The following is a 13,014-nucleotide window of genomic DNA, read 5'->3' as shown; positions in this document are numbered from 1 at the left end:
ATTCCTTCCTCATTCCATCTGTGCAGTTAAGTTTCATCATGTTGATCCCTGGCCACTACTCATATTTCCCAAGTTCTGATTTTCATCATGTTCTTTAAAAGAACCCCATCCTGTGCCCACATTATATATATATATATACACAAAAACATACACACTGCAGTTTTCAGGCGTACTCTTTGCTCACACGTGCTTAAAAGGAGGTTCTGTCAATTTTCTCTCACAAAAACATCAGGGAAAGTGTCAAGAACTTTCCAGAGTCAAAATATGGCACCTAATACTTCCCTAATCACTGGGTCATTAAAAAAGTAAGATGGTTTGGCTTGACATGATCTCTTCTTGATGAGCAGACATTGGCAGTTTTCATCAGCTTGTCTTTCAGTCATGCTTCAGTGAGGCCATTTCATCAGCACAAAGATGCCGAAGGAAGTCCATGAAAACTAATGATAATTAGCACATCTGAAAAGTAAATAACATGCACTCAACTGAGATGCTTACCTCCAGTCATTTGACTCAGAAAAAAATGTGTCCTCCCCACAGCCTGAGGTCCCTTATGCAGCAGTGACCACAAAAACTCAGGAGTACTGTAACACCAGGCAAAATCCCCTTGAAAATAAAACCCCAACAATACTAACTAGTTCTGATATATTCTTTAAGCACAAAGAAAGAATAGCTAAAACTGCCAAACTTTCCTCTACCAAGAAAGTAAAGACAGGCATTTTCTGCTGGAAAACTACTACCTGGCTAGAAGTGAATTGGTAAGGAACTTGCATCCTACCATGTGGCAGACTAGAGTTTATAGAGCTTTAAACTGGGCAGAGATCCCTGAATAGACCTTGAGGTTTCAACTACTCTTTTGGAAAAGAGTAAAAAGTAGGAAAACTGTGGTTTTTGCTTGGAAACAGGAAAGTGGTATAAGGCCAAAAATATTGTTCCCAAACACTGAAAAAATTGCACCAATATTTAGAAGTATCTCCTTATTACAGCTTCATGTGTTAGAGCTTTTTGTGTTGAAGAAGTAAAACCAGGAATAGGAACCAGCAGACATGACTAATCACGTTTAATTCTCTGTGTACTCTAAGAATGTTATAAAAACCTTGCTGGAATATTAGCTTTCTAAGGCGATCTGAAACAGTGCATTTACTTTGCTACTTTTAAAAAGCAGTGCATTAAGACTGTCTATTAGAACATGACTAAAAATCTCCTACTCACTTCTATATTCTAACAGGAATGGAAGAGAAGCAACAGCATGAAAGCCGATCTTGATTTCTCTAGTTTGTCCATTGTCAAATTATGAATTGCACACATTCACTACAAATAGTATTCATGAATATTTATACCTAATCACAAACTGACCAAAGCACAGGTCCTTACCTCAAATCCTAGTAGAGATTACCAGGTTAAACTCACTGTAACTGATTGCTTTCATACAGCAGTTTTAGAGATGTTACAGAATTTCCTGGACTTTGAACAGGAATTAGTCATGGTATCTCAAATATGTGTCAAACTAAATGCTCTTAAAAGATAACCACTGTGTTTTGACATAAGTGAACTGAACTTGCTGCCAGAAAGGATCTATTGATCATATGTGACCTGACACTAGTCATAAATACTTTCAAATAAAATCTCAAAAACCATTGGAAAATGTATTAAAAGAATCCCTGACCACTTGAAGATCCAACAGCGAATTCAGGACAAATCCACTGTGATATGTATCAGGCAGCCGAAGTCTGGATTTAACAGTCTCACTTTAAGAAACTGTTACCTTCTTTCATAATAAAGTGGAATTTGTCCATCTTTATATTACCAGAGGATAACCTTTTGAATGAATCACATTTTTTCAATGATAGTCACTCATGCCAAATCTAAGGCTGATTATATTTATGTAGAACAGGATAACTTCATTTCTCACATTTCAATGAAATAATTTTAAGAAATAAGTTTTTTTTCCTCAATTAAAAAGAAAAAAATTAGTTAAGGAAGATTTTGAGGCAAATATCATGAAGGTCACAGGCAACAGGGAGGTACTTTTATAAATCTCATTGATCCTTTCTGTGTTCTGTTCATATTTTGTACTTAAGCTTAGATTCTGCTACTACTGATTAATATTTAATGATTTTGTTTTGTTGGGGACAAAGAAGTTCTCTGACAGCAAAAATAAAAGATGAACAGTGTCTGTCCTGTGTTGCTAATTATTTTATTTTGGGAAGGCTCCCTTAAACTTTGAGACAGTGAGCCTTTTTGCTACTTTCCACTTTCAGTTTCTTTACTTGGAGCTGCTTAGTTGTTGTTGGCATTACATCAATAGAAGTCATACCACTTTTTTTCTTGGCCACTTCACATTGCACAATCCTTTGCTAAAACTGCCAGGGAGAATAAGAGGATAAGTCAACGTCACTGTGCTCTTTGATGCAGAGTCAGTAGCCTTTGAGCACAGGCAAAGAAGCTGAAGCACTTCCACCAATCTTTGAAGTGAAGCAGAAAAGTGGAAAACCAGAGGGAAAGGGGGCAGGTTCACTCTGAATAGAGCTGCTCTGTTCTTGGCACCCAAAGTGCTCTTCAGCCACTTAGGGAATTCCACAAACCAAAGCCCTCTGCTCAAAAGGAACAGGAATTGTTTTTAATCAAGCATCCCTGAAGAGTTTTGGCAAGCTGGGTAAGATACACTAAACAGAAACATCAAAATGTTTTGTCAGAAAGGTCTAGGAAATTTAACAGGGCACTACAGAACAGAAAAACTCACCAAAACATGTATGTCCACTATAAGGTCTATATGTTTCCTAATGCTGTTTCAATTCTCTGAGGAATACTGCAAAAATAAACAAAACTTCAGCTGGGAGATTACAGATACACATAGAGAGGAGTTCTCCCTCACTCAAAAATACCACAGAACCTAAATGCATCACAAAATAGCAATACAATTTATTTTGATACCTATTCAGTCACTATGATGCCATGAATAATCTTTTACTATCATGCAAGAGCTCTATCCACTAGTGGGTTCATATAATCCAAAGTCCAATGGTTTCCACTTAACTATAACAGAAGATTGCCTACAGGAAAATTAAAAAAAAAAAAAAAGGAAATAAGCAATACTTCTTAATTTTTTTCTTCTGAAGTCTTCCTGAAGCTACTGAAATGGAGAGGCAAATCTTCAAGCCTCCCAAAATATAAGGTCCTTCACAGAGGTAATGAATTAGTCAGGATTTTGAAAGGAATTACATGGTATCAGCACTTTAAACACATCACTACCGAGGTTTTCAAACTAAGACCTTTGGAGGTATTATACCAACCTTATACCAAACTAAGAAAAATATAATTTTCCCCCTCAGTGAACAAAATATGGATCCAATACTGCTGCCAGATACACATCCAGAATTTTCCTGAAGAGCCACACAGTTATACTAAATAAATATTCTAATCCAAACTGTTTTAAAAGCACTTCTAGAACTTTGTATTTTTCTCACAAGTTTTCCAATGTAAAACTTGACAGAAGCAAGTTATGGGTTTTGCAATGACATCCCTGGTATTTATTGGCAGGATCTGGCCAGGACTAGAGATAATGAAATAAGCAAAGACTTTCCTGCCGTAGAAGACACTGGTGTCTCCAATTACAGTAATTACAAAATGCAGCACATGGCTCAGGGCCAAGAAATACCAGGTTGAAATGCTCTGCTATCTATCAAGCTGAAATGTGAACACTCAAGTACAGCAAAGGTACATGCATGGAATGAGGATATCACATGAATCATTTGACTTTTTTGTTTGGGAAAATACGTATGAAATCAAGGAAGAATACTTAAAAGAATGGTTTAAAGTAGAGTGCATTATAAATTCATTTACCAAAATTACTTTTGTGAATATTATTCTTGGTGAATCATTTTATTTTGCAAACTACAACTGTTTGGAATATAGAGGAATTAACAACTTCCACTATCCAAATATCCAATCATGACTATTTTTAAAGTCTCGACTGCAATAATCATGAGGAAAATCAGTTTTCATTAATATATTCATATATTCAGATTTACTAAAGTGCAATGTTACCAATGAAATTATCGGAGGGAAAAAGGTTTTGTAATTTCAGTTCATGATACACAACTAATGCTTAAAAAAAAAAACCAAAAAAACCTCCAGAGATTAGGAGGACAAAGCATGATGGCTCCCATTTTTACCTTAAAGGATAGGTCTTTGGCAAGAGAGGCTGGGCAGGCACAGGCAGCTCTAGAACAGTAGAGCACTTTCCAGTGCTGTTAAATTCATGCGCGCAGTAAAAAGAAAATGTTCCTTACACCTTTCTTTAAAAGGAAGCAATCCAGATATGCAATGCATTTGCCATGCATTTTCATAACACACTGTTCATCATAACCTCAAAAAAAAGATTTTTCTTTTTCTATTTAAGTCATAATGTCAACAACCCAAAAACTTTCTCAGCTTTGAAGAAGGAGGTCTAGGAAAGAATGATCTAACATGCAGTCATAAGGTCATATAAGGCCACTGCAGAGGAGTTTAATGAATTTTTGCAATGCTGTTCCCTACAGAGGAGCTTATGCACGTTCTCACACCAGAATTCTTCCATACAGAAAAAGAGACAGAAAGCGGGGTGGAGGATCCAAACCAGCCTTAAGAAACAACAGCCAAAACTGAAAATACTGACAGCATCCAATTGCTGGGACCAAACAATATCCTTCAAGAACCTGGAAAAACTTGCTCATTAAACTTCTAATTACTGTGCAGTACATTATCTCTCTTATTACACATTAACAAAAACCAGCACATGGTTGATACTATTTTTTAAAAGCTTCTAGAAGATCCTGAGAAACCACAGACTAAAAACCAACTTCCATTGGAATGATTTTACAGGGTAAGTTCAAAAGATATGAAATATGTACATAATTGCTCCCACATATATTACACCTTGAAAGTGTCAACATGTGGAAAAGGGTTAAATGCACTTAAGTTTTCCACAGAATTCCTCAGTTACTTAAAAATTAGCAAACTAACAAAGTTAAGCTATCATAAGATGAAGAAAGAAGTGATAAATGACAGAAAAGGGATTTAAGAGTACAAAACAGTTTTTCAGATTCCTTGCAAGATGTGTCCATGGTCTCTGCAGCATACCTTCTCCACAACAGCCCAAGAAAAGAGAATGCAATACAGTATTCACTATACAGGATAGATAAAAAACAGGATAGGAACAATAAAAGATAAAGACAGGAGACTCATTAATGCTAAGTGATTGGAAGACAAAATTATGTGTAGCATTCAATGTGAATGAATAAAAAGTAATAAGGACATTGCTGGTGCTGGAGATAACAGTAGTGTAGTAGTAGTGTAGTAAATAACCTCTTCGCACTTAGAAAGATCTTGAAGTCATTGTGAATAGCTCTACAAAACATGCCAGCTGTAGGACACTAAGTCAAAAAGTAAAAGAATGTTAGAAATTATTAGGAAGTGAAAAATGCAACTATAACAATTTGCAATATGCCGTAACTATCCACAGTTTTGCCTTCCCCCTTTGATTTAAAAGGAAAACAGGAGAATCATAGCAAAATGGAACAGTTTTTCAGATAGAACAATTTTCAAGTGAAGGAATTAGGATTCTTCAGCTGAAAGACTTGTGATCACTGAGGAAATTATTATTTCTCACAACAAATTAAAACAAAGCATCAAATAGAAGATCAAGTTTAAAGGAAAACAAATGTTCTTTTTCACCAACTGCATAATTAAATTTATACAGCTCTGCAAATTGATGCCATGGATTCAAACAATACAAGTGGACTCAGATGCTTTCAGATGCATAAAGAAATTTCCATGTAAGAGTACTCCATCTGATGCAAAAAATACAACAGCAGATTGAGGAAATTGCAGAAGTTTCTCTTTCCATGCTTTATTCTTATCCTCTTATCTTAGGAATCCTTTACTGCTCACCACCAAAGCCACAGTACTGGGGAAGATGAACTTTTCATCCAGTAAGTTCAGCCAAACAACCATGAGAACTCTTTGTTCATTAGACCTAGCTTCTGTGAATCTTACTGCACTGTAAATTTAGGCCTCTGAACTATGACAGCCCAATAATGTTTGCTTTTTCAAAGCATATGGGAAGAGTGTACAGCTCAGTAATGAAACTTTTTAGTTTTCCTTGGGCTGTTTTTTTTGGGGTTTTTTTTGTTTTGTTTTTAATAGAACCAAGATCTTATGCTGCAGGCCTTATAAAGTAAGGCTAGACTTTGTAAATCAGTACTAAAGCAAATAGCTCCTACCCAGTGTGGATCTCCATCCCACCCATTCCTTTGCTATGCATTCCAATGTTCATTTATCAGCACTGCTATTCATCTGATCCTGCCATGCAGGGAGACAGTGTCATGACTCTGAATGAAAAAAAAAACTAAAATTACATTTTTTTAATTAAAATCTGATTCTTTAAGTACATGGTTGAGTCTCATCAACTCAGGTGCATTCCACGGGCAGGAGCAAGACAGAGGCACTTCAGCCAGAGCTGCCTGTTAGTCTGGAACATCTGGGGTAACCTAACAGTGCAGTGAGAGAGCCTGCAGCCCCCACATACTTCTCCCAGCTCCAAGCACTCTTGGATATCTTAAACTTCTCAACTATACCACAGATGTATAGAGACACAGGTTTATCAGGGAGGCACCTGGACCTTGCTCATCTCCATTCAGGTTCAGCAAGACATAAAGCTTCACTCCCCCAAGCAGAACCAGCGCTTTTCACAAGGAGAGAGTTACTAATACAAAGAGCAGTTTACAGGGACGTGACTGTGCCAATAGCAGGAGACCTGCTTGCCAGTACGTCTATACTAATAAACCACCCCAAAAGGAGACAGAAGTATTTGAACTCATCTTTGCACTTTGCAGAAGTATATGCACTCATCTATCTCACTAAACATCAGACAAGCATTTAGATGGATAGTTTCCCTCTTCTGGAGCACTAATAATTATCTTTGGTAAGACATTGAAAGAAAATCTCTAAGAGTACCATAAAAATATATGTGCAAACCATATAGGAAAGGAAAAAGTCCTTTCCTCCTTCTGTTCAAGTGGCTTCCACTGTCTTCTAAACCCTCCTGTCTCCATCCCCTACACTAACTCTCACCTGCTTCCTCCAGATACAATCCTGCTCCCCACTTACTAACAGGTTTAGACTTTTCAAATAGCCTCTCAGCAAATTTCTGTGCTCTTAACCTCCCTCCATAAACTTCTGATCCAAATCACAGTCACAGGTCTTAGCTTAACCACAGCTACTCATCAAAAGCTCCATCACAATGATTTCTCAACACCTTCTTGACCACTCAGGCTCTCTTCACAGCCTTCTCATTTGTCCCTGTCCCTCCACAGATATCTATCCCTCTGACCACACATTTTACACAGACCCATTGCCTTCACAAGTCTCAAACCCTTGCCTATCCTAATCCCTCATTTCCTTGGATATGATGCCAGAAACTGAATCCCACTCTCTTGAAAGCTGCTGCTCTGTTCTGAGTAACATCCCTGATGTTAAAATTGGGTAATTGCTTTTCCATGCTACTTGTACTCTCTGGCTCAGGCATCATTGGAGAGCAGAGAAAAAACACCATAACCAAAAAAGCTTGTTCCAGATGTAGACCCAACACAGAGTCTAAGCCCAAGTGTGTGCAGTGCTGGAGGAATCTTTGAATAAAGCTGTCAAAAACCTTACTTCTGTGAGTATATCCAAATTCTCCTTTCCAAGACACATAAGACAGACAAATGTAGTATGGCATTAGGAATGGAAAAAGGCGCATAACTAAAAATCAGCTATACTTTTACAGAATCTCAAGAAAAAGGCCTGCAGTATTTTAACAGGGGAAAGCAACAGTCTTCCCAAGTCCTCTTTTACAAAAAGACTTAATAGCTTGTTCTTAGCTTTCCAGAAAATAATCAACCTGAGTGACTGGGAGCAAAACGTTAACCCTATTATAACAAGGCGTGAAAAAAATCACAACAGAAAACAAAGTTTACAAATATGTGCAAAAACTGTAACTGAACAGGTTAAAGGGGTTGCAGGTATTATAATCCCTTTGTTTGGAGATGATATGTGGTAACATATCCTGTGATTCTGTGAACTAATTCTCTGATGGCTCTTATTGCAATACAATAACACTCATACAGGTAAACTTAAGTTAAACTGCCTTTAATGGGGGGGATTATACAACCTTTAAAGGTCCCCTTCAACCCAAACCATCCTATGATTCTACGGATGGTTTAAGCAAGCATGGTTTTTCCAGGACATACACATTCTCAGTTCAATCAGATCTCCAACCTGAAAGACACCACTCCAGTTTAGGAAAGATATTTTGATCTGGAAATGTGTCAATATATACCTCTGTCATGGAAAGTGTCAAGAAGCCTGTATAATATTTGATATAAACAACTGAATCTACACCAATGTTATTTCTTTGGTGCATGAACAGATAAGTCAACAACATACCACGTGGAGAGAGGAAAAAGGTGCAGAAAAAAGAAAAGTTGCCCATTTTTGTCAAACCTCTTAAAAGCTCTAATGACCTGATTTCATCTACTTAGTAAGGAGAGATAGAATTAGCCTTGAACTATGACATAAAAACAAAGTTTAGAAACATGGGATTTAAGGCCACTAATAATAGTCCAAATATAGAGGTTTCTTAAGGAAAAAAAATATACAAAAATCATGCATTACATTATTAATTTCAACACAGAAATATACAGCCCTCCAGTTACACATGCCAACTTAAATAGAAGACTTTCTTGTTTTCAGACCCTCATTTTGCTCAGAAATTCCATCCAAACTAGAAGCATGGGAAAGAATACATGCATGCTATCTGGAAACTTCATAGTTCAGTACTCTTCTCAGATGGTAACTTTTTAGGCCACAATTGTAAAATCAACTTTATTGAGTACTGCAGTTTTGGAAATTTGTCCCCAACACAGGGGAACTATCACTTAAATTTAGCAGAGTTATGAGAGATTAAACACATTAATAAAAGTAGAGCATGACACTTGATCCACAAACAGGCATTTTTATCTCACAGTTCATACCTGTACAAAAAAAAAAAAGACAAACAAGTGACAAGTTCTTTAAATTATAAAACAAGCAAGCTAAGTCTGAAAGTATGCTGTTTTATAATGTGATAGCAGCTATTCTAAGAACATTTTTTTCCGCATGTCACTATCCGTTTTTCCTTACCATATATTCCATATTGGAAGCTGGTGGATACACCTGACCCCGTAATTTATTATGAAGATCCAAGATACTTTGCATATCACTGTCTGTGATAGCCCTTTTCCCTCTCTGCTTGGCGATCCACCACTCACCATCTTCATCCATGTACTTTTCCAAAAGTTCCTCTAAGAGCGTGGCATTGGGAAGCACCATGGCAGAAACTGCTTGAGCTATGAATAGCAAGGTAGTTACTCTGAGCCATTCCTGTACTACATACTTCATGATGAATGATCTCAAAATGCTCAGGAGTTAGCTCCAAGACAAAGTCTTTCTTCCAGGTTTGCTGGCTGTAAATGCACAAGAGAGAGTAATGTAATTTGTAGACTGAAGGACTGGCCTGCATGAACTTATTAAGCAACAAAATCTCTAGTTCATACAGATTTTGTAACTGTTTTTCTAAGGGGAGAAAGTAGGATGCTGCATTTTTTTACTCTAAAAGTGCACACTGTTGCTTTGGGAAGACAGCTTATCTTCAGCCTTATCAGCTTCAGTTTGTTCAAGTGGTTTTATATCTCACATTCACACGCACATTTCAGTGCCTGCATGCAAAAAGCATGCTTTTCATATCTACTTAAAAGGAGCCAGACATCTATGAAGATTAGACTGGAGATAAGGTCTTCCAGTATTGGAACTTAACAAAAGAAGGTTAAAGGCTTGCAGTCATCGCCAAAATGTAAACGGAAATCCACAATTAACTTGATCTAAAGTATCCCCTTAGTGATTTCAAAATATTACTTTGATTTAAGCTTTTGTTTTACGATTTCCAAAACCCTAATGAAACAAAAGGTATTCAACTCGGACACGAAAACAGGGGAGAGGGCGTTTTGCTAGTCACCACGCAAAAGAAAGCACTGAAAAGTCTCAGATGAAGCAGCACCACTTTCAAGAGTGCGACATTATAACAACGCCTACTAAGCGACCGAGTGCTTTAGGTAGCAAAGCCGAGGTCCCTCCTTCTCCCTGGGCGAGCACGCGCGAATCCCGCCCGGCGGCCCCAGCGGCTGCGAGGGAAACACAAAGAGGGGCTCGGGCTGAGCGAGCCGAGCGCTCCCGGCCCGGCCCGGCCCGGCCCGCCGCCCCGGGAGGATGCTGCGGCGAGGATGCTGCCCCCGGCAGTGCCCTTACCGCTCCGGCGGCGCCCGCCCGCTCTCCCCGCAGCCAGCTCCGCTCCGCTCCGCTCCGCCGCCCGCCTCTCGCCACGCCCGCGTGGGGCCGGGGGGCGCGGGCACGGCCTCGCCCCGCTGGCCGCCCCGAGCGGCGCTGGAGCGGCGCGGCGGGCGCGGACGTGTCCAGCAGCGGGGCTGCCGCCGAGCTCAGCCGCCGCCGCTGCCTCCCCCGCCCGCCTCCGGGTCGCCACCACCGCCCCGAGTCGCTCCACGCTTCTCCCCGCGGCTCCCGCCCCGCCGGGCATTTATCGCGGGCCGCGGTGACGTGCGGCGGACACCCCTCCCTCCCTCCCCGGCTCCGCAGGGGCGGGACGGCCGCGCTCCGGGCACCGCGCCCGCCGCGGCCCCAGCCCCAGCCCCCGCACCCTGCCCCGGTACCGGCGCAAGCCCCCGCACCCTGCCCCGGTACCGGCCTCGGTCCCCGCACCCTGCCCCGGCACTGGCACTGGCACCGGCACCGGCACCGGCTCCCGCGGCGATACCTGCAGCCCGGCGGGCATTTATCGCGGGCGGGGACCGCAGCCCCAGCCCGAAGCTGGCCGCGGTCCTGCGAAGGCTATCGCCCAGGGGGCCCCGTCCCCGACCGCCTCCATCCTTGGCAGCAGGCAGGAGGATGCTAAGCCGGCCTGATCCTGCTGAGACACGGGAGGGAGGAAAAGGTGTGAGCTCCGCAATAGTCCAGAACATGTGAATATGGCTGTAGGTATCAGGACAGGAATTTTATTGTGGGTACAAACCAGCCACATGAGACTTCTCTTTACAAAGTAGAATTCAAAAGTTTGTAACCACTCATTCTGTGCCAAGCAAGAATAGGCATCAGATACATACTTTTTGTTGTATCGAAGTCTTCTAGACTGAAATTTTTTGCAAGCTGGTTGGGTTGACATTTCATTTACTTAGTATAATTTGTTACATTGAGCTAACGGCGGGATTGACCAACTTCCAGTCTTCACAGGACTGCTGTATCAGCTTCCAAAAGTTTTCTATATTTTCATTTTCAGAAACTGAGAGGCTGAGGTTAAAATTCAATCAGAATCCAGCTGGCTTCAGACCAGCTCTATAAATGCTTCCAAATTTCATGGGCCCAAGAGAAACAATGCCATGCAAGTAACACACTGCTGCTTCTTGTGCTCTCTCTTTCTGTTTTAGTTATAATTTCCCTAAAGACTTTGGAACTAAGTGCAGGATGCTGTAGGTACCCTTTTACTTACACATTGTGAGACACTAAAATTCTTAATGCTCCATATTGTTTGATCCATCTAACTTTTTGCCTTGCAATCCTGGAATTGGATTTCTGCACTCAAGTATTGGGCACTAAACTTTTTTTAGAACAAAACTGTGTGAGGTAAAATGCCACTGTGCAGCTGGATACACAGAGTAGATGCAAATTTTTTCAGTGTTTATGCACCAGGATAACTTATGTCTTGTATTTTGGGTACAGTAGAATGAGCCATACTTATAGACTGGCCATGCAGAAGAGTTTAAAGAAATAGGAAAGAAACAAAAAATTAGAAGTACTTGCTGGAGTCTGTATGTCAGATCTGGAATTTTTTAATACTCACTTCACTTTTGTATTGCTGTATCTTGTTTCCATCCTCTTTAAGCCTCTGGAGGCCAAGATGCAGATTCTGTACCATCGAGGCATAGCTTTGCATTATCACCTCGTATGTGCTATTTATTCTGTGTACTGGCACAAGTGTTATTTCATTATAAAGCAGCAAATAGCTTCATTACTCGACCCAGTAATGATTGCACACAATAAACTGCAAAATTTAAAAAGAGTGAGGATATTTATGGGTTCACATCAACTGGAAATTGCAGGAGTTGCCCCTTTCCATCAGCACTCAATACTTGCTGGGTTTCAAACAGAATATAGATAAAATATGACTCACTGTCTTAGATTTTGAATATTCATGATGCTTTTAGAAAGCACTTGATCATATTTTGTCTTTGTCAAATTGAAGACATTGTTCTATGATGCAAGTTTTAGATTCATTAAAATAAATACTAATGCAAAAAGCGATAGGCCTCATTGCATTTTATTTTTTTATCGATTAATTTTTCAGCAAATGAATAAGCCCTTTGCACTCCATGACTGCCCTTTGAGTTTGATTTATAACTGTATGATTTGTGGTCATATGAAAATGTTATGATTTTGACAAACAATATTTTGACACTTCCACTAGTCTTTGTATATTAATATAATTAAACATTGCTGTATTTCTTTTCTTAATCAGAATGGGGGATGCCCTCTTCTCTTTTTTGGTTGTTTGTTTTTGTTTTGTTTTGTTTTTGCTTGGGTGGGATTGGTTTGTTTTTTGTTCGTTTGTTTTTTTGTTTTTCTATATTGGTTTAAACCTCTGCCACTGGATATATAACTGCCACCCATAATTTGAAATTATTATAATAAACAGTTAAGGACCATTACATGCAGAGAGATGGACTGAGTAACTGTTTTCTGAATAGCTATAACAGCAACAACAAAAATTGTGAACAAAAACCCAGTTGAAAGAAATTAGTAAGAGGCTAAAAAAAGTGACACTGCCAATTAAGGAAGACAAGGGAAGGCTCTAACACATGTAAAGAATGTTTAACAAATCTCCTCAATTATAAG

General features: G+C 39.7%; 1 protein-coding gene across 3 annotated transcripts in view; it reads right to left on the bottom strand.

Moving 5' to 3' along the window:
* Positions 1-10,953, bottom strand: part of CRISPLD1 (cysteine rich secretory protein LCCL domain containing 1) — a 36,701-nt gene extending 25,748 nt beyond the window's left edge. Inside the window, exons 1-2 of one of the 3 annotated variants that reach the window (XM_033081133.1) lie at positions 10,883-10,953; positions 9,199-9,521 (exon numbers count right to left, since the gene is read on the bottom strand). In XM_033081133.1, the coding sequence (XP_032937024.1) occupies positions 9,199-9,456 (258 nt within the window). In that variant the 5' untranslated portion in view covers positions 9,457-9,521; positions 10,883-10,953. Of the gene's footprint in view, positions 1-9,198; positions 9,522-10,359; positions 10,413-10,882 lie in introns of those variants that run through there. The other 2 variants (XM_033081123.1, XM_033081142.1) reach the window with 2 other exon arrangements.
* Between the last annotated feature and the right edge of the window lie 2,061 nt (positions 10,954-13,014).

This window comes from Catharus ustulatus, chromosome 1 (genome assembly GCF_009819885.2).
Source record: "Catharus ustulatus isolate bCatUst1 chromosome 1, bCatUst1.pri.v2, whole genome shotgun sequence".
Taxonomy (NCBI): domain Eukaryota; kingdom Metazoa; phylum Chordata; class Aves; order Passeriformes; family Turdidae; genus Catharus; species Catharus ustulatus.
Note: the sequence above shows the minus strand (reverse complement) of the source record. Positions and strands in the feature narration are given on the sequence as shown.